Raw genomic sequence first — 21,232 nt, 5'->3', positions numbered from 1 at the left:
TACCTTACCATAATTGTACTGGATCTATTTGCACTTTTAAATGAAATGGGAATGTAGGAATGAGATAAAATGAAAATATTAGTTACTGTGCATACCTGAAACATTTTAATGTAACTATGCATTCATCAAAAAACAAAATTTGGCAAGCTCTTCTAGCAAAGAAGCACCTATATTAGTTTTTTTTTCTAATTGTCATCCCTAATCACTTGGTTTTGAATTTTGCAAAGCAGTATTTTTGAGAATAAGTCAACAAGATCAAATTTCACAATTAACCAGGTGTTTTTCTTTTGATATCAGATTTTTCTTTTCCTGTTGGTACTTGTAGATCTATTTAAATGACCATTACACCCACTTTGCACAACTAACTAGGCAGTGGCTTAAGAGGAAGTATCTTAACTTTTAACATGATTTAAAAAAATCTTTTAAGGAATCAGTACCAAAAAAGGTACTGATTCCAAGACTGGGTAATCTGGCATAAAGTGTTTCCTAATTGTCAGAACATGCGAGACAAACATGAACCTAAATGCTCAAGTTTCAGAAGTCAAGAAAAACATCCAGGTCAGAGGTCCAAGCATGTGATATTTGGTACCAGAGAAGTAAAGCAGTGCTCAAAAACACTAACATACAGAGCTCTCACTTGCAGTAGTTTTGGGTTTTGAAATAGCCTACACTTCAGGATATGCAAATTCTAAAAATTGCAAATGCAAAAGGGTGCTATGCATAACATTACTATGCAGGATTAATATTTCTTAGAATTTATTGCATGTTATAAAAACTGTTTTTAGCCTTGAATAGGTATGATTTTATTATGGAAATCAACACAAAACCGTATAGGAAAGATAAATCCAGATATTCTTTATAACCCTGTTGCTAAAATGTGGGAATAACTGAATATGCTCCTTGCACAAAACACTCTAATCACTGGGCATGGTACTCATTTATTTAGTGGTTAAAACTTGAATTGAAAATGAACTTCTATTTGTGTTCAAGACCTCCCCTCTGTTCCATTAAAAATAAGTTATGATGATGCTTGTATTTTTACCTTCATCCAAGTCAGCAGTTTACTTCCACTCAAACATGTAAAAGACAAGTTTCTTTAAGATACAAAACAGGAACAAGGTAATTCCATGTTTTATTTAGAAAGTTGTTGGGTTTCAGGACAGTTAAAACTCAGGCATGCTGTTAAAAGGTTTCGTACCTGCCAGTGCAGCAATTAGGGATCATTCCATACTACAGGGCAAACTGTTAGGCACTCAGACAGGAAATATACTGTTGGAAGAAGTCAATATAGTCTTTGATATTTACTTAAAAGTAGGCACTTTATATTTAGCAATGATTGATTAATTAAACAGCACTGTCACTCAAAGATAATATAAAACCCCTCATACACGATGAGGAATGACATTCTTTTGTCTAATACCAACTTCATTATTCAGAATGACAGTATTCTTAAACCTAGGTGATACTTGTTTCAGGGGGAACTCGTATTTCACTACACTAACATACACATATGACCAAAGGAAATGGGAGAGTAAACAGATGTGCAAAGGTCTGTATTTCACCTAATGATTTACCCTCTCCTATTGTATATCCATCTTTTGGTACTAGTCACAACATGGAACCATTGATACAAGTTTGCATCTGTACTTATACAGTTAGCATGCCACATGAGCTTTTATAAGTACAACAAATGAGGCTATGATTTTTGTAGAAATGTCCTGTTGTCTCTGGGGCTTAGTGACATGACCTAGTGGTTAACTGCATGGCCAGTGATGTTGGAAGTGGTACTATCCCACAACAGCAAGGCACCAGTATCTGTTCTCCACTGGAGGCCAGACAGGTCTTTGCTGTCTGGCCTTTTCACTGTTACAGGTCTGTTCGTGTTGTAGACTACACTGATTGTACTTCAGACACTATGCAATGATCCACTGGGACAGCTTTTTCTGAGGTGAGGGCTTTTGGTCATACTGTATGCTATATTCCATACATCTTAAATTTTAAAAATCATTTTTACCTACTAGACAATTTCAAACACCCACCTAAAAATAGTGGGACAGATATACCAGATATTAAGGTCACAAGTGTCAATGAAAATATACCTGGGCCATGTACAGTATACAGTAGGTTAGAAATTTGGCTACAGGAGTGGATTTTAAAGGATGTGTATTTGATTTGGTTTGAGGATCTTAGTATTTACAGCTGCTCCAATGCAATGTCAGAGTATAAAGAGGGGCAGACAAAGGCAAACAGAAATTACACTTAAAACTCCATCCTTTAAAATGTCTACTAAATAAGCAGATACTGCAAATTAAAGTCCTTCTGCCAAACCAGAAGGTACATGACCAAATTATCACAGAAAATCTTCAAATAAACTCTAGTATTTATACAAATTTCATATAAGAGTTTCATTTAACAATTTTTACATTTACATCAGGTTATTTTACATGTGCACATAAGTAACCATTTCAGGCGTCTGTCACCTTGTCCGTTTTTAACTTTGCTCAGTTAAACACATACATCTTAAATGCAACAAAATCTAAAAGTAAGATTTTAGAAAGGTCTGTAAAAAAATAAGTTATGAGATAGTCATTTTACCATATTGTAGGATTTAAAAGCTTCTGTTAGAAATTGTACCACAATTTTGTTTTGAGTCAGTTGCACATGAGATAAAGTCACAGCAGTACAGATGCACAGCGTCATTTTCTTAATGACAGCTCTTCAGCGCATCCTCAGCCATGTCACAGCCATATCCAAGCATGGATTTGGACCAGAGAAACCTGAGTCTTTCTAAAGAGTCTTAACACGTCACAGGATAGCTTAGTTCCCATCGTGACCGTGGGGCACTCCCCCAGTCACTGCACCATCAGCCTTCTCGAACAGGCTCAGCTACAGCAGGGCTCTTGGCTGGGAATCCAGTTGCAGGACACAAAGGTCATGAGATTAAAAGTACATCCTGACATGCAAAGAGCAAGTTTCACTCTTCCACCTGATCACCATCACCTCTTTTGTTCCCATATCTCTGCCATGTTTAAGTCTAGGTGTTCAAGTGTCTTCAGTGCTTGGACATTCCCAGTGTAGAAAGCTATATCTACCATAACCAGCCTGCAGGAGGGGAAAAAACAGTTTCGTTCATAAAACCACACACTGGCAAGATGGCTGCTAGTATTAACTTCATCAATAGAAGTACAAATATTTTCTTAGTTTGGTTGTCCTTATTTAAGGAAACATGAATAATGGCAATTGGTCGATAACAGGTTTTGACACGTGGAAAGCATAGAAAATTAATGGGATTCACATACCCATGTTGAGGTCCTCCATCATTTACTACATTGATCCGTGCTAGCTGCCTCTTCAGATGGAGTTTAAAGCTTGCATTTATCCTCAAGAACAACATCTTAAAAAAAAAGATCACAATCAATTCCCTTTACCAATATCCTTGTTTCACATCGGAAAAGTGAAAACGGACATCATATTTTAACAAAACATGCTTATGTCCACAATTTTTTTTTCAATTATGTCTCTTTCAATACCACAAACATATTTTAATCAGCGTAAAAAAATCTTGTTCCAGAAAGTCATCTGCCCCACCTGTGTTTGTCCTTCAGGTAGAAGGTCATATATAGCTTCATGCATTTTGGCCATCTGTTTACACACATTTCGGAAACAGGTTGAAGGCATTGGGGCCTTAACTTCATACTGGGAGGAATTAAAGAAAACTTGAGTTATTTTACAGTCCACTTGAACAGAACCACTACACTTTTGCTTTTAAACTACTTTTAAATGTGAACTTACAAGCTTTAGCTGTTTTCTTCCCCAATTTACACAATCTTTGTGTAAATACTAGCAACATCTAAATAACTACTAAAATTGTAAAAGGTGCAGGAATACCTTCTTACCTTGGACAAAACTTTTTCAAACAGGCTATCCATGATTGCTACAAGTTTTGCTGAAATTTCAGCTATATGGTCATTATAATCCTGTAACAGGAAAAAAAACAACAAAGCATTTAGAATAAGGTCACATTTACAGTTACAAGCAAAATGAGATTTGGATTCTTCTTTCCCAACAAAAGAAATGCATAATGAAGGTCAGGAATATAAACATTTGAAAATCCCAAAATCAACATACCCATTCTAATTTTGTGATCACAAAACTAAGTTAAATTAAACAGTCAGCAGACATTCTTTTGTAGTACAATTGCATGCATTCTCATAATTGCCACCAAACTAGAATTTACTTTGTGTTGATTGCTGGAAATGGATATTAGAGGTGAAAAAAACTAGCATGAACAATTTAAGTGAATCAAACAAAGCATATGCTTTGTGTTCAAAGCAACCAAGAACACACTTTGAAATATTCTTTATCCACAGAGATCTTAAGAAATATGTTCTCTTGGTTTATACAGAAAACAATGAAAACTGACCATTAGAAAAAAATGTTCTTCATCTTAAAGATGATGAGTATAGAACACATCAGCAATTGTGCTGCATCTCACCTTGGTGATGTGGTCAAAGTGCCTGAGAATACTGTACTGTTTGGGCTGCAGCCTGGCTTCAAAATGAGCCCTGATGATGGGAATGTAGTGTACAATTAGCTGCAAACAGCGGGATGCAAGAGCTAGAGAAAAAGAATTAGAAACATGTCAGTATGGGTGCTCATAAATTAAAACAGCTACCTGTCTTGCACTTAAATGATAGTGCAGATCTCCTTAGAGCTTACAAAGACCAAATCAGTAAAAATACATGAGGCTCTATCTTGAGGTTATACTTTACCTTGTGCACTGTCCGAAAGCTACCTCACATTAGTTCCATTTAGAGACAGTCAGCAGTGATGAAGGGGATTTTTAATTATTTTGCTCCCTGAAAACATCTGTAAATATGGTGTTTTGTTATTCAGCTGTGAACATGTGAACTGAAAATGGTTTTGAATTAGAGATAACTCTCTGACAGACTAAGGGACATTGCACAGCAGCAGCTTGTTCAGAAGAGCAATGACTTCTGCACTGTTAAAAAGTAAACAAGCTACAAACATCTAATACTAGATTTCTACAGGCAAGAAACTGACATCAGTTGTAAAGGGATCCATAATCAGAAACTTTAGCAATAACAGATATGAACAGCATACTTTACACTTTTGTTGTTCAAGACTGCCAAACCTTACCCAGGTTTTTTGTGGTTATTGTCTTCAAACCCACCACCTGTAAAGCCCCTGCCCCTAGAACCAACTGGCAGCACCGGGAGTTGAAATGCTGGGAAAAAAGCACACAAAAAAAAGGATTATGTATCAGTACTTCAGGTAAGCATCTCGTTTAAAGATGTTTTCTTAAATTGATGCGTTATATGATTGGATACATCTGCAGATTTTCAAAGTATATTATCTACTTCAGTAAAATGAAAATTCAATGTTATTAAAATTTAGTTCAATGACACTCAAGGTACACATACTAATATAAAGAGCTCAACTAAAAAGAGTTCCGTCACTGTGCTCTGCAATGATTTCACACAGTAAAACATAAAAACATAAATTAATTCTTTCAACAAACCTTTAGTAAATCTGACAGGCGAATGAGCATGTCTGTAGTAATGGAGGGTATGTCATTCACACACTGGCAGTATTCGAGGAAAATTCTTATCAACAGTAACACAGTCCTGCCAATTGAAAGAAAAGCAACTCATTAGTAGATAAAGCATGTAGGCTCTTTTCTTGGTTATCATAAAAGCCTGGAAGCCCTTTCATGTATTATAATAAGGTTCTTCTGAATAACACATGTTGCAATGAACCTCAGTAAAGGAAAACACAGATCTGCTTAAAATTGATCTCAGCGGTGATCTTTAATAGACTTTGTCCGTCTGCTTTCTAGGATGTGGTGGAAATAGAGTACAGTTGTGACACTGTTGCAGTACTAATTTCTGATTTCAGAGAGCAGAGCATCAACAGGTCCTTGCTAAGGGTTGCACTTCACTGCATAGAATCATGGGCTATTTGTCTGGGGCTCATCTTCATACAGAACACTTCCCTTCCTGCACCAGCTCGAGTAATGTACAGCAATGGAGTCTAAAAGTCACTGCGTTTTGGATGAACCATAGAATACCAAGACAACAACCACCCTGTACAGATACAAAATGAGTAAAACTTCTTATTTTTTAAAAAGAAATACATAACAGAAAAAAATGCCATGGCAGTAAATAGGATAACAAATTTGTACTCAATGCATTTATAATGATAAATATGCAAATGTATATACAAATATATTTATCCAATCTAATTTTGTATTCATTGGGAAAGGAATTATTCCTATAGCCTGTGCTTGAACAAGGTTAATAACCACAAGTAAAGGAACAATAAATATATTTTTAGCTTTGGCTAATTTAATAGTTAAATGTTTTACAACTATTTTGTTTTTTTTTTCCTCTGTGAACTAAGGCGCTAAACAGAAATGGCTCTTTTTTTTACCTCGTAAGCAAATCGGGGGGCAGTGAAGGATGTCAAGCCGACTAGCTTTGCGTGAGCGAGAGGAAGGAGCTGACAACAGCAAACCCAGACCAAATAGTGGTTCATCTGTCATCTTTTATATACACTACTTTTTAAAAACAAATAAAAGATGCAGTATACAAAATGAACGAAAGTTAAATCACTTATATTTGCAATTTAACTAAACAAGACAGGTAAGACTTGCCCGACAACGGGATACTTCTGGCCATCAACACTTAAGTAATCACTTGGTTTCCGCTCCTCTGCACCTGTGACAAAAAGAAAGTTATTGCCGGTGGTTGTGACCTGATTACCAAGCAAAACATGCAAAGCGACAGACTAAACAATATTCCGGCCTTCCATGCATTAACTAAAGTTAATAAATAGTAAGCTTTTTAGAGATAAGAAAAGCACATAAAATTTTCCCTAACGTTCATTTTACAGAACTACTGGGGTGAAGAGCAGATCCGACCGTGTAATAACACATAAGGGATATAAAAGTGCTGAACAGCCCTCTAAAATAGTGTTGAGATAATAATGAGATCTATAAAGAGTCATGTTTTTCTTGGCTCAAAGGTCTTGGAATAAAACAGCCCCGTCACTCATAGTTTTTATATTGAGATAAATAAGATTATTTAATTGGAAAAATGAAATACCTGCTATTGGTGCAATCTCAGGTTTAGGATTAAGCAATGGACAGTGTAGTCAACGCATGGAATTTGAGAATTCCAAGGATATTGTGTCTATGTCCATTCTTTTTTAGATCAACATTAACACCTCACATATAATTGTTTAAAAGACAGGCAAGAAAGGTTCATTTCACATCTACAACTGGAGTGTCCATGCACATACTGTATGCATGAAAGTCTTGAAAATACCATACCAGTTTGTTTCTTATCTGGTAATGTTATCCGTCCATCTGCAATGGAGTTAACCAGATCCTGAAACTCTGCAGGAACTTCAGCCTGCTTCCACCTTTCATTATCAAGCAGAAGACTGCAGGCAAGAAAATAGAGAACATTAAACCAATGATCTGTGGAGGAGAGACAGGCTCCCATAAGGCTGCTTTTCAGCAGGATCAGCCCCATGCAGTTGTCACATAAAAGAAAGTTTGGATGCAGGGACTTGAGTGGAGGTAAGATTAATTCTTCATTACAGAGAAAGCCTATAAAACAGACAGAGCGGGATAGTGAAGGTAGCTGCAAAATTAACTGTGCACAGCAGCGACAGCTGACAGACATCTATATCAAACAAACAGTTCGGAAGGCCAATATAATCACTGACTTTCATGACCACCCCTTGCCTAGTGATTGTGAGCTCCTTTTATTCCAGTCGTCAATTAAGACTACAGAGATTTAAGCACAACAGAACTAAGTTATCCTTTATTTTTATGGCTATTAACCTGCTTAATCTGAGCAGCCGATTGAATATTTTACTTTAGATATTGTTTCGTCATGCACAAATCTTCTCTCACATCCTGATGACCCAATTTTTTGTTTTATTCTAATTGGTGAAGATTACTTTAGATGCTCATCTGTTATTCTGATCTTATGCATGTAATGTACAATATGTTTCTTATTTGTTAAGGCGTTCATCTATCGTATTTTGTGTTATGTCTTTTACCTGCCTTCAACGAAACTTTCCCATATGGGACAACAGAGGAAGTAAGCAAGTACAATAATGTACAGAACTGAACTGATGGCTTGTGCTTCCAGGTACTAAGCACTGCCAAAACCACTCAAACCAACTGCCTCCCTTCTAGACGTTGACAGCGAGTACCTCAGCTTGGTTTTGCGCTCCTCGTGGAACCGATTGACAAAACGGTTGGCTTGGCTTTGCAGCGCCCCCCTGAGGGACATACTCCTCCTGCCACAGAGCTCCTCTGTCTCCTGCACGAACCTCTCCACAGCCTGCGACAATGCCACAAACTCAGATGAGCTCAGCTTCTCCAACGACCCATCCTGGGGGAGAAAAAAAAAAAAAGGAAAAAAGTTCAAGAGGGCCTCTTCACTGGCTCCTCAGCTCTGGGACTGATGGCAGTAATCCCACAGTTGGTAGGGTGGGATTAGTCTGACTGGACTCCCATAGCTCTCAGCTAAATGTAAAAAACAAATAAAAAAGTGTTAATCAGAAATCCTAGCCAGGTGAGCACCCAGGCTTAAAAAACAATTGTAACCTGCTGAGGGATCAGAGATAGAAAAAAAAAGATCAAGATCAATACAAAGTTCAGAAATACATACTGTAGGTACATATTGGCCTTCTTCCAGAAACAAAAACTCTGTGGAGGAGTTGGTCCTTCCAGAACATTTAGTTAATTTCATGTCCATGGAGTATACATACTATTCAGTTTCTAAGAATAATAAATTAAATGTTTACTTTAAAAATAGGGTCCTAATTTGAATCAGTAACAGAACATACAGGATTCTTATGACTAATCTATAATCACACTGCACTGCCTCAATGAACATATGCAATAGGAAAGTAAGAATGGAGAATTTAATTTTGTCTTATACATAGGACAAAGAACGCCAGTTGAAGAGTCTGTTCATCTCCATCTCATGTTTTACAACAAAATCATACAGCTAATTAGGAAACCTGAAGAAAGAGAACAATGAGATGAAAAATTGGATTGTAAGGCCAACAGCTCATCTTCTAGAGCTGGGAAACAGGCAGTTAGCTCTGTTACATTCTGTGGATCAAACACTTGTGCTGGAAAAAAAAAATTCTAGATGATCCTTTAAAAAGCTTTTCACAATTTTTCAATATCAGGAGATGTAGCCAATAACTGGATGGATTTGCATTCTTAACTAATATACTTATTTTAGTGCTCATTCTTTTACAAAACAGGGTCACCTAACACCTAGGGGTTGATCCATCCCTCCAATAGGCTTGAGTTATTTATTCTTCACAGTATGGTTCATCTGGCCTTCATCTCATATTACCATACAACATCAATTTTATTAGGAGGAAGTCAAATCTCAACTACCCTGAGGAAAGAAAACTAGAAACCATGGAGCCAAAAGCACAGCATCAAAGCATATGGGCACCAGATCTCATACTCATATCACAGCGGGAGTTTATTACCAAACATGTTTGTACTGCTTTTTTCACGTCTATTAGAAAAAAGAAGGCAGGCACTAATGTTCATCTAAGGAGAATGCAGCATACACAAATGAAAAGATGAAGAAAAAAACGTATTCACTTCTGTAGAAAAACCTATTTCAGTTCCAAGATCCTCCGAGGTGAACTACACTATTCCAGAAGCATGAGGCAAAAGCTGTTCATGAGCATGTCAACAAGGCCTTTGGTGCAAATCTGGGAACAAAGCACTTGCATTTAATGATGTGAACCTTCAAGGAAGCGTGTGCAGAATTTAAAAAAGACACATTTGCAAAGAAGACATTCAAAATAGGCAACTCTAAAAAAAAGTTAACAATTCTTCAAAGGCAACCAGCACATTGTAAGGAAGTCCATAAGCCAGGTTTGCCAGAATTTGGTGTGAGCTAATATTTTTTATCCTACTTACTAAATTAACTGTTGCCTTTCCAGTTAACCTTTCCAATATGCAGCAAGTCTGCAACTATCTATAATAACTGAAACAATGGCTTTGTTCACAGTGACAACGTCTTTAGTGCTTATATGCTTCATGGCTTTGATTGTTTTATAGTTTTAAAGTATAAACATACACCACCCACTAATAAGAATGGATAAATATGTAAAATAATATAGTATATTAATACCAAGATGAAGCGCTTTTTACCACCTGTGTGGTGCAGAGACAATGATGCATTCCATTCTATTCATATTGACAGAACTAGACAACTATGTGTGTGGCTGTACCAATAATAAAAATATGAAGAAAAAAATAAGTTTGTGAAAAAACATCTCTTGGTAATAATGAAAACTCAAAAATATAATTACAGAAACTTCTGGACATTCATTTTTAAGTAAGCAAACTTATATTTTCTAACTTATTATGTTAGCTTAAAAAACATGGAACAGATATCTACAAAACTCTACAAAAGGCGCCTGGCAACAGCACTTCCAGCAGCTCTTAGCACAACATTAGAGGGCTTTTGCAGTGTCACTGAAATCTGGCTTTGTAATCCCACAGCATGCTGCCATTTATCCTCTAACAAATGTATCCTAAAAAGCTTTCCTTTCACCAATGACACAAAAATGCTTGTAGTACTACCCGCCTCATGCTGATTTGTTGTTAAAATTTCATATATGACAAAATACACAAAAGGCAGTTACTTCAAAAAGTTAGCAATGTAAAATGTTAATGAGCTTCAAAATGTAGAAGCACAAAATGGTTCCTGAACACTATATTACTAAAGCCTAAATGTATGAAATCAAGGTATGCCCATTTCTAACCCAACACTCACCCATTACCACCCTCACAAACAAGACAGTGGTGAAAAAGATGACCTCCTGCCTCAACCGAAATGTCAAGCCCTGCACATCAAAGTGAAGAACAAAAGGCTCTGATAAGTATCCATCTGTTTAAGCTCACCTTTGCTCTAGCCATGAGGAACTTGACACAGCGGTCGTGGCACACATCAGAGGCGTTGTACAGCAGCTCCTGAATATTATTGGCCACTCGGCCGAGTTCAAGGTCTGTCAGCATCATGTCCTCGTTAACCCTTGAAAAAAAGACAAATACAATAAACAGTGCATGCAAAAACAAAAAACCCTGCTGTCCCTGCCTTTTCAAGTACCAACAACCAAACACACAGCTGGTGCTAAACTTGGAAAAAGGTTCACTGCAGGTGACTGTTAACTTCTCATCAACACTTACATTATGTTACATGAAAGAGAAGTTACTACTATCAAGTTATTACTATCATGATGTTTGTATACAGTAGTTGGTTCAAAACAGTTATTCAAAGGACACTTCTGACTGAGACTAAGAACTAACATAAGTATAGAATTTTTACATATCTCATTGAGAAGACCTAAAGTCTTCAGTGAATGACTGAAACTGGTGTACTGTGTTTGTGTAAGACCCACACAAACAAGGGGAGAACTGCAAAATTCATACACATAAATATCGGAGACTGGAAGGGAACCCAAGACCTCCCTGCTGTGACATAGCAGCACTAACTACTATGTCACTGTGCTGCCCAAGCTGCTTTCAGTATGGGAATAAAACATTAAAGTAATCACTCAAAGAAGTAAAAGCTGAAGTATCAAAGAGCAGCATTTAGATTTCCTAAGGTGGACTATGTGCAGAACTGTTATTTTTACTATATAAAAATTGACATTCATTTCATGGTAATGCAAAGGCTAGATGTTGTATAGCCATTATGGAATAAACGCGGTTCTAGAGTGGCGATGAACGTACGGTATCTCCACTCCACCCGCAGTAACTGAGGAGGATGTTTTTTCCCTGCTGGAAGAGGACTCCGTGGTGCACTCCTGCTCTGAAGCAGAGTCACTACCGCACAGCTCATTCCGAAGGCAGGAAGTCCTTTGGTTCTTGGTGTCAACTCCAGTGCTGGGCTGCTCCACTTCAGCGAAAGCATCGCTTATAAACCTGCCTTCATAAGTCAGGTAAGCAACTTCCGGGTCCTTATAGAAATTTTTTCCTGGGTTTCCCTCTGCCAAAGTGCAGTCAGACAGCCTGCTCTTCTGGTTCCCATCTAATACTTTGAGGACAACATTTCTGATGACACTTAACGTTGCCTAGCGGGACAAAATAAAAGAAGGGAGAATTAATAATTTATTTTCATATATGTCGCAATGTATCACTTTTCATGAAATATTAAAGTCACCCTACCTTTATTCTTTTCAGAAAAAGTATAAAGTTGGCAAATATGTATTTCAGAAGCTCAAACCACTGTGGAAAAGTCATCAGCCTCATCTGATCCGCAAGCCTTTTAAATGCAAAGCAAAAGAAATATGAAAAATTTAGGATATGTGCTCTGACATGAAAGTCACTATTCACATACGGACCTCTTGAAAGTCACAATTAATTTATACACTTCTTAAAAGTAATGTAAACAGAAACTGGGGATAATGTAGTCTGAATTTATTTTTTACTAGACCTATGCTGCATAGAAGTAACATTTTAACTTAAAATTCATATTGGAAGAGACAGTAAAGAAACTGCAGGTTCTAGCTCTAAACAGTCTTTAGCTTAACATGCTAAAATAATTAAGATGTCATTGTCATGAGAGCATAACCACTTATACATCTCAAAGACCTCTACTTTAAAATGAGTATCAGTGTAAACTCTGAGATACAAAAAAACAGAACACAGAAAAGAAAATTCAAGCTTAATAGTCCACAAATCAGAATGTGCAGTTTTAGTGTTTTTCCTCATATAGAAATCCTAGTAATTTAATGATTTATATTCATTTCATTATGAAAGAGGATGATGTCACAGTGAAGACCATATATTTCATTTTCCTATCATCTGATAAACATTGTCTTTAACGTTTTTTTGCTTTCAAGTACGTTTACTCACTTTACAACAACTTCTGTGTCTATTTCTTCAATTTGTGATACTGTGCTGACAACACACTGTGGGAGAAAATATTTCAAAGTACAAATTAAATTACATTAATAAAAGTAATTAGCAAGAGCATGGTTATGAGAAATAATTCTGTGTATTACCGCATCGCTCAATACCTCTGAGACCACAAGTAGTTTATCATCCTTACAATAAAATCTTCAGCAAGATATAATAAGTAACAACCACACTCAAGTATAAGCACTACACTCAAGAGTATAGAGTCCTAGCATTAGGTATATAGATAAAATCAATTTTTATTGAAACTACATAAAATATTACAGGTGTGCAAAAAAATGTAATATGTATTAATATTTTCATTGCTGTGGCATAGGGCATTAAGTGAATAAGCACTTAATGGGTGACTAACCATATATTAGGAGTTATAAGTACCAGAGCAGAAACTTGCTTTTACAGTATCTGTCATTCATAATTACTATGCCTATTCCAGAATGCTTAAATTCCATGGTATGATTCAGAACCACACCAGAAATGGCCTTGGTTGCACACTAAATTTATTCAAATTTGCCATCTATATTACCCACCTGTTTAACAGTGTTCTTTGCAGCAATAATCATTTCTTCACTGTAGATCTCTAAGAAATCGAGTTTTCTCTGTCTCAGTAGTCCAAACACCAAAGACTCAAGCCTATCCTTTAAAGGACAAATAAAAAGTGTTTACAAAAACCATAAAAATTAACTTACAATCATGGTTAGAGCTTTATTAAAATCTCAAATGTTAAATCGAATCTTAAATGAAAGCAGATCCCTAAAAGCTTTTTATTTCATTCTCCTTAAGATGATGGAGAAAGAAAAAGACAATGCTGTCCTCATACCTTTTCCAACACTTGACCTTCATCTTCGAGTGGTCTGTTGAGGTCACTTCTCGCATAGGTGGTGAAATCAGCTATCATCATCTTATCTATTAGCTTTTCCAGTTCACAGAGCTGGGAGCCTAGATGCCTGTGGCATGAAAATTGAATTTAATGCATAACAATAATGCAACAGTGTTATGGTATGACCCACTCAACAGCTTCTATGCAATATAAAAAATACTTTATTAGAGAAAAAAGAAAGGAAAAGTCTCAGCAATATGAGGGTGGTTATAGAGACTGGAAAAGTTTTTAAGTTCACAAGCCAAAGCGAGTTAGCCTTGTTTGCACATGTAATCCTAGATGGCAATGAATCTTCTTTTCAGCATTAAGTACACTTACTGCATTCTGAATTATTTTTATTACCTCTGAAAAAACATCTGGACAGAAAACATTAGCATGCCTGCGGTGTCCTGCCTCATCCTCTGAAAATGCTTCAGAGATTACGCCTCATACTGCCACCATGTGGCTGTAATATGTACAGCTTTCAAACAGCTGAACTGAGTGCCAATTACCACTAAAAAAAGTTTCAAGAAGGTAAGATATTTTGTAAAAAGGATCCATTACTGATCTGACATTGCAGGGAAGAAGAATCCACCAAACTGTGTCAGCAATTTGTTCCACAGCCCAGGCAGTAAGAAGATATAATATTTAAAATGTAATATCTAAAACTATCAAGGGGTTTCACTACTTCACAGCTTTGTAAATCTGTCTTTTTTTGTAAACCAATATCTAACCTTCATTATTTTTCACTAAATTCACAATGACAACATTCTCACATTCTTTATTTAGTGTAAAAACATATGAATTAGCCCAGAGACTAAATTCAGTGTCATACAATGAACTACAAATCTTCGTACAGAGTTAATTTTGTGGACGACTACTTTTCCAACTCCCACACATTTAAAACGACTAATATTTTTAATGAAATCTCTGAGAAAATAATTCAATGTACAACCCCAGCTTTAAGAAATGAAAATGATTTGGGAGCAAAAAGTTTGGGAACTGTTAGCATGGCTAACCAACCTGAAGCTGTGAATACCCTGGAGCTCCTGCTGCAGCACCTCCTGCGTGGTTGCAATCAGCTCCAGAGCCCCCACAAACTCCGAGGTGGAGAGCAATAGCTGCACAGTGGGCTGAGTCTGGTGCACAGTGGCCATAAGCTTCATCTTGTTGTAAAGCTTGACGCAGTTGTTGCGCGTCAGCGCCTGTCTCAGTATGTGCAGGGACCCCTCACACATGACCTTGTCGATCTGAGCCGTTTTCTCCCGCAGCACTTTAACAGCCTGGGAGGTTTTCCTGAGGTAGTCCTGCAGCTCGTGCTGAGAGGTCATTGCGTGGAAGAAGGCTTCGGAACGTAAGGAGATCTGGTGTGCAATATTCACCTCCACCACATCCAGGTAGTGGCTCAACTAGAAGACAAACAAGCAGGTTTTTCAAATCAAACAGCCTTGATGTGTGAAATGACTAAAGCATCGTTTACTTGCTATGAAAATATAACATTCTGCATGCCATCACATCCAGTATCAGCACTGTGGATATATGTATTACAGGTGGGTAAAACAATCTTTGGTTATTCACTTTTATGTATTGAAGTAGTACAGATTTAAAAAAAAAGAAAAATAATTTACAAATGATGCATTTCTAAAAGAATTTAGAAATGACAAGGGGCACATGACAGTTTATGAGAATCATTAAGACCCAAAAAAAGATACCAGTTCAGGGAACTACAGGGTCAACCATGCCTTTAACTAAGCCCTCCAAGTGAAAGTCATAAGTTCACCTTCTCTTGAAGTAACCGTGAGGAGGCTACATCACGGCTACCCTTTCCCCCTGCACCACTGAAATGTGACCAAGGTAAAACCGCATTAAACGTTGAGGGGTCATCCAGGGCAAAGTCTGGCTTCAAGAAAATCTGTCGAGTTTAAATAACATAAGACAGACAGAAAAAGAGAATTAATTCATGGGCAACACCCTTTACCTTGAATACATTATTCAACAGAACTCTATGGTCACAAAGTGCTGTACAGTCATTTCTTACCTTGGGTACTTGCTCTAGGTCTGTCCTGGACTTATCTGTAAAAAAAATGTAATACAAAAATAAACAATTTTCAAGCTTTACAAGTACACGCATATTCTCCTACTCTAAAGACGATTAGATTGAAAGTGACAGGAGTAGGGAGAAGAGTAAAATGCCATCATACCATGGTTATTTGTAAGATTGGAGACTGCGCCAAGTTCATCCTTGGTTGGACAGATATTCTTGCATTTTTCATGGATTTTTTCTCGCTTAGAAAGCAAAACATTTAATAACGTTTACATTTGTTGATAGTTTTTGATAAATATAGAAACTGTTAAAAAATAAAGCAAAGTGGTATTTGCAAATGGATTTAAAAAAATCATAGATAGTACCATTTCTTCCTGATATCTATACATTTCCACACTCCTACAATTTTAATCTTAAAAGTTCTGCACTGCAGCATTACTGTAAAAAACGTTGCCAATATTGTATGAGGATAAGAACCAAAGTATTCAAACTTCTTCAAACTCTGACATTATGCTGCCACACTATTTTATGGAAAGGAGCATTAAGTACTCATCAGCAGCCTGTCTAACTGCATTAACACTGGAGAATACCTGCGTGGTCTCTTGAAGGTAGGATGCAAAGTGTTCCTTTGTGATATTTGGGAGGTAGAAGGAAGGCATAACTTCAGTTTCCACGAAGTCCAGACCCCATGTTTTTGTGAAGAAGTCCGATTCCCTTTTAGCCAGCCGCGGATCATTTAATGCCGCCGGAAGATTGACTTTTGAGTTATAAACAGTCCACCTGTGTTGATCAGCTACAACAGATGGGCCATCACAGACGCTGCGCACACCCCCTGTAAAGTCACATGGGGAAGGAAAAAAAAATTCCGAAAGTGGGTCAGCCTTGGAAGGGTGCTGACAGCACTGATATAAAGTCCAGATTTAGACAAGATGAGCCCCCATCTCATCAGTGCAAAATATATTCAAAAGCATTTTTTATGGGATGCATAGAAGGTAATTGAGTAATTACTTTGGCTAAGAGTCTCTTAACACCCAATGTTTACATACAATGATGGTGTTTAATTGGTGATCTTTATTCTAAATCAAAGGTTTGAATACAAAAAGAACACATTATATGAACTGATAACACAGCATAAGAACAAAGTAATTACACATGACAATGCCCCAGCTTGAACATATCCATTGATACCTGCTATCCTACCTGTGGGCTCCTTTGGACAAACATCGGGTAGTGACCGGACAAGCTTATAGTGTTTTGCAGAAGAGTCCCTCTCTTTCTTAAAGACACCATCACTGCTGCTGGAATGAGGCACTGGTGAGGAACTGTGGCTTGAAGCCATTGCATAAGGACACCTCAGGAAGGAGGCGAGCTGTAACAAGAGACCAATAAGATGTTAAGCAGTTCCACTCAATCTGTAAGACACCAAACTGAAAGACAAAAATTAACATAACAGTGCTCATAACAGAAACACCCCGGGCTTATAATGTGGTTTAATATCATGAACAAAAAACGCCTTGGCGCCTGCTTAATGTATTGTCTCTAACTTTGAACAACGACAATATGAAAAAGTTCTCACTTAGCCCCTGAATTCTCTGTTTAACAACATAGTAAAATAAATTTGCTTACATGTTTGTGATGCTGAATTCCAAAAACTCTCAATTATATATAAATTGACACATCCAAGAATTTGGACTGTTTTTTCCTCACTGGTACAGAAGTTATAATAAGACAGAAATGAAAGTGCAACTGTTGTCACATGAGTGTGCAATGTACGGGCTTGTTCTCTACTTTCATTTTAACACTTCCTCAGAGACTGGAACGGACCACAGTCTTCCAAAAGATCAAAACCAAAAAGCAAAAGCAAACATGAAAGTTGTTTCAAGGTCTTTTTAAATAAACACACTAATTATTTAAGTAATGTTATCAGAATGGCACCGCTCTACATAAAAATGCACAGACAGAAAATCTCTATTTAGCCTGAATATTAAATTATATGCAGGCAATTCATTTTAAAAATATGTACATAATGTAAACATTGTATGCAATGCAAGCTGCCTGGACGAGAGTGTCTGCTAGGCCAATAAACAATAAAAAAATAACTAATAAGATCCACCAGAAGCACAAGAGTAATCCAAGAGTGCTTCCATACTGCTTTGGCAGAATGATTAGTAGGTATCAATATCTCTCCTCTTCAGCCAGCCAGCAAACATGTTAGTAGATTTAGTGTTGAGGTTGTTTTCAGTAGTACGTAGCTAAGAAGCTAGATCACGGCTCTCAGAGGTGATGAAAACTATCTACCAAATCAACTTACGACATCTCCATCTGATTTCACATCATAAACTGGTAAGGCGCTATCAAATATTAAATACTTACTGTGAAAATATTTGACAGTTCCCAGAATGATTTGTTTTCCACAAAAGGTAACTATAAGGTTGTTAGGAAAATATTCAAAAAGATCTCCCTGAAATTCTTATAAGACAACACTTCTCTTTTTCCCCAGTCATATAGAACGGAGAGGTCTCTATCACATCACTCATCATTCATATGTTAATACTGCCTTTCCTTCATGCTGTGATGTTAATATTATATAACAAAAAGTTAACTGCCATTACAGTAAATATATATTTACAATTATTTTGCCACTTTCCAAATAATATAAATGTATGGTATTAGTAAAGATATCTCCTACAGAAGCAGCTCTGTATTCTCTGCTGTCTTGTGCAAGACTGCACCGAAAAACCTCCACCAATGTAGTAAAAAGCAAATTCAGGAATGCTGCAAAAACCCAATTGAATTTGTACTGTAACATTCTGAACTGAAACATCACTCAGGCTTTCAGATAGTATTAAATAAAGTATGATTAAAGTGCACAGTACATATGTTTAACTGCATCAAAGGCCCTCCAAAAAATTAGACCCGTTTCAAATTGTACAACAAAATACTTTTTTCAATTAATTTTTTTTTGTTAAAAAAAGAACTAAGCATCATAATACTAGAGATGGATACAATTCTAGAACAGGCACATTAGTTGTACTAACAACAGTACTAATGAGAATTGAATCTTGACCTCTTCTGTTTTAAGGCAGGAGTAAGATCTTTAAGAAAAGGTAGTGGTTTTCTGGTAGGTGGCAGGTAGGAGGTGGTGAAGTGATTGAGATAGAAGTTCAGAATACTATGCTCTTGTTATTTGTCATTGGAAACTCCCTTCCATTTTATCAAGAATTAAAAGAACAAAATTCTTGGAAGGCAACTGTTTTTGTTGTTTTTTTTTAGCAGATTTTCTGAGCATGTGTAGAGAAAAGAGTCTGAGTGGGACATGAAGGGCTGGCCTACTAAGAGCAAGTACAAAATAAGGAAATGCACATCTCGTCTGAAACCTAGGTCTGTCATGGTTTGGTCCAACTAGCTCCACAGACCTGCTTTAATTTTCACATCCCTATTTAACTACTCAGTTATCATATCCAGGAACCCTTCTATCCAATGGTACTGTATCACCATTTGTAATCTTTCGAATGTTGCACCCATAATGACACCCAGACCAAGCATAATATTCAAATTCGCTATAGAAAGTTAAAGGTCTATACACAGAGAAGGCGGGGTATCCTTATAACCACTCTCGGGCACAATTACTGCTTACTAAACATTAAAGACTGCAGTTAAACATGCAGTATAAGTCATAACCTAATGTGGCTCACACATCATCTCTGATACAGGGACACCGCTGACCAGCAGAGTAAACACACACAAAAAAAGATCGCATATAAAATAACGTGAATGTGATCTACAGCATAAATCCAGTACTTCTTTTAGGTTTAGAATCCATTTATAGTTTGCAAATGATTGTATCAATATTCAATTAAAAAACCTGCACCTCCGCTTGTGGTGCTGTAGCACACGTCGTGAAAGTCTGAAATATTTACACCTTGATGGAAAAAGAACCTGATTTGTCTGAACACGGAGATATATCTCTCTGAACAGGTTACTACTGCTTTATGAGAGCTTACTTGCTAAAAAAGCCCAGAAAACGTTTCATTTTCCATAAAACGTTTGCCATCTGGTGCTCTGGATATTTCGCCAGCCGCGCACACAACCCGAACTGAGAAACCCCCTCGCCGCTACCGGCGACCCGTACTCGTGCACTCGAGTCCCAAACTAAATCACGAAATACTGAAGGAACTGGGGGCTCCATCACTGTCGCGTCGCCACGACTTTGCGACAGGCTCTGGCTCGGCCAGCCCCGTTCCCCTCCTCGCAGGGGGATCGCTCTCTCTCCGGACATGTTAGACGCCAAGCTCCATTCATACAATCCGCTCAAGCACAACCCGCCCAGGTACAGTACAGTACACCTGGCTGAGGCCTAGCTTCCTGCCAGCTGGATATTCCTGTATTTACACGTAGTAAAGCCTCCGCTGCCGAGACCACTGGAGAGGGACTGGCGTCTGACAGCCTTCATGTATTCCAGCACCGCTTGCCACTGGCGCAGAGTTACGCTCAGAGCCTGCTTAACCAGATAGTAAACTCTCGTACGGGTACCTGTCGTATGAAACACAGCAGCTCCAAACTCCGCAAACCCCCCTGTCCACCATCACAGTCATCAGACAACAACAAGGCGACAGCCGGCACCGTGCCCACAATGCACCGCGCGGGGGCGGGGGCGGGGGCCGGGCCTGCCTCTTCCACAGTGTCAGAGCGAGCGGAGGGCAGCCGGTGGTTCCCAAATCCTGCTGTTTGGTGAACCTTGGAAGAAGGCTTGTTTGACAACCGAGCCTTCCTGTTCAAAATCAAAGAGAGATGTCTTATTTCAAGCCGTTGGTATTAACAATGAACTATTAAAAGGTGGCGTGAAATCCACTGGAACTTAAATTCAGTTACTATTGTTTAATATAACGATTTTCACAGGGTATTCATCTTAGGAGTACTAACTTCCAATGACTAAATAACTGTTTCAAACCTCCAGTTTCGGAACTCTTAATTTAGATTGTTTCTATTAGCGTTATCATCTTCGTGTAACATATGAAAAACCAAAACCTGTAGGTACCCTAGTTCCCTTGTAGACTAATTAAGCCATTGCAATTAAAGTAAAAGTGATAACTGAGTCTTAGACTTTAAATGAAGTGTTTTCTGATCTGTATCTGGTGAGCCCCTGGAATATGTCTTTGGTTCTCAGAACCAGCTTCAATAAATGTAGGTTTAATATAGTTGGGCAAAGGGTTTTCAAGACATTATGTCCAGGAAAACTCTCTCAACAAAGACACCCACTTTAAAACGTTGAAAAAAAAAACCAAAATAACATAGGATTGTGCAGGTATTGACTTTACATTCACTT

The 21,232-nt window shown here is 37.5% G+C and overlaps 1 protein-coding gene across 1 annotated transcript; it reads right to left on the bottom strand.

Annotated features, from left to right (window-relative positions):
• Positions 1-1,113: 1,113 nt before the first annotated feature.
• Positions 1,114-20,584, bottom strand: vps54 (VPS54 subunit of GARP complex). The gene is made up of 23 exons (XM_088609897.1): positions 20,440-20,584; positions 17,107-17,275; positions 16,497-16,738; positions 16,064-16,148; positions 15,901-15,935; positions 15,643-15,774; positions 14,886-15,271; positions 13,824-13,950; positions 13,534-13,641; positions 12,944-12,999; positions 12,254-12,350; positions 11,819-12,159; positions 10,988-11,117; positions 8,251-8,432; positions 7,355-7,467; positions 6,677-6,740; positions 5,543-5,648; positions 5,161-5,248; positions 4,496-4,617; positions 3,897-3,977; positions 3,589-3,696; positions 3,300-3,394; positions 1,114-3,102 (listed from the first exon to the last, which is right to left on the bottom strand). Exons 2-23 carry the CDS (start codon positions 17,243-17,245, stop codon positions 2,997-2,999), a joined length of 2,943 nt encoding a protein of 980 aa, XP_088466023.1. The 5' UTR covers positions 17,246-17,275; positions 20,440-20,584; the 3' UTR covers positions 1,114-2,996.
• Positions 20,585-21,232: the final 648 nt, after the last annotated feature.

This window comes from Lepisosteus platostomus, chromosome 17, assembly GCF_059453375.1.
Source record: "Lepisosteus platostomus isolate fLepPlt1 chromosome 17, fLepPlt1.hap1, whole genome shotgun sequence".
In the NCBI taxonomy this organism is placed as follows: Eukaryota; Metazoa; Chordata; class Actinopteri; order Semionotiformes; family Lepisosteidae; genus Lepisosteus; species Lepisosteus platostomus.
Note: the sequence above shows the minus strand (reverse complement) of the source record. Positions and strands in the feature narration are given on the sequence as shown.

What these genes read in the sequence shown, in the direction of transcription:
- vps54 (XM_088609897.1), bottom strand. Translation starts at nt 17,245, where the DNA reads ATGGCTTCAAGCCACAGTTCCTCACCAGTGCCTCATTCCAGCAGCAGT. An exon ending in TTGTCCAAAGGAGCCCACAG is followed by an intron (nt 16,739 to 17,106) that starts GTAGGATAGCAG and finishes GTGACTTTACAG; the next exon opens with GGGGTGTGCGCAGCGTCTGT. An exon ending in TTTTTCTGAAAAGAATAAAG is followed by an intron (nt 12,160 to 12,253) that starts GTAGGGTGACTT and finishes TTGTCCCGCTAG; the next exon opens with GCAACGTTAAGTGTCATCAG.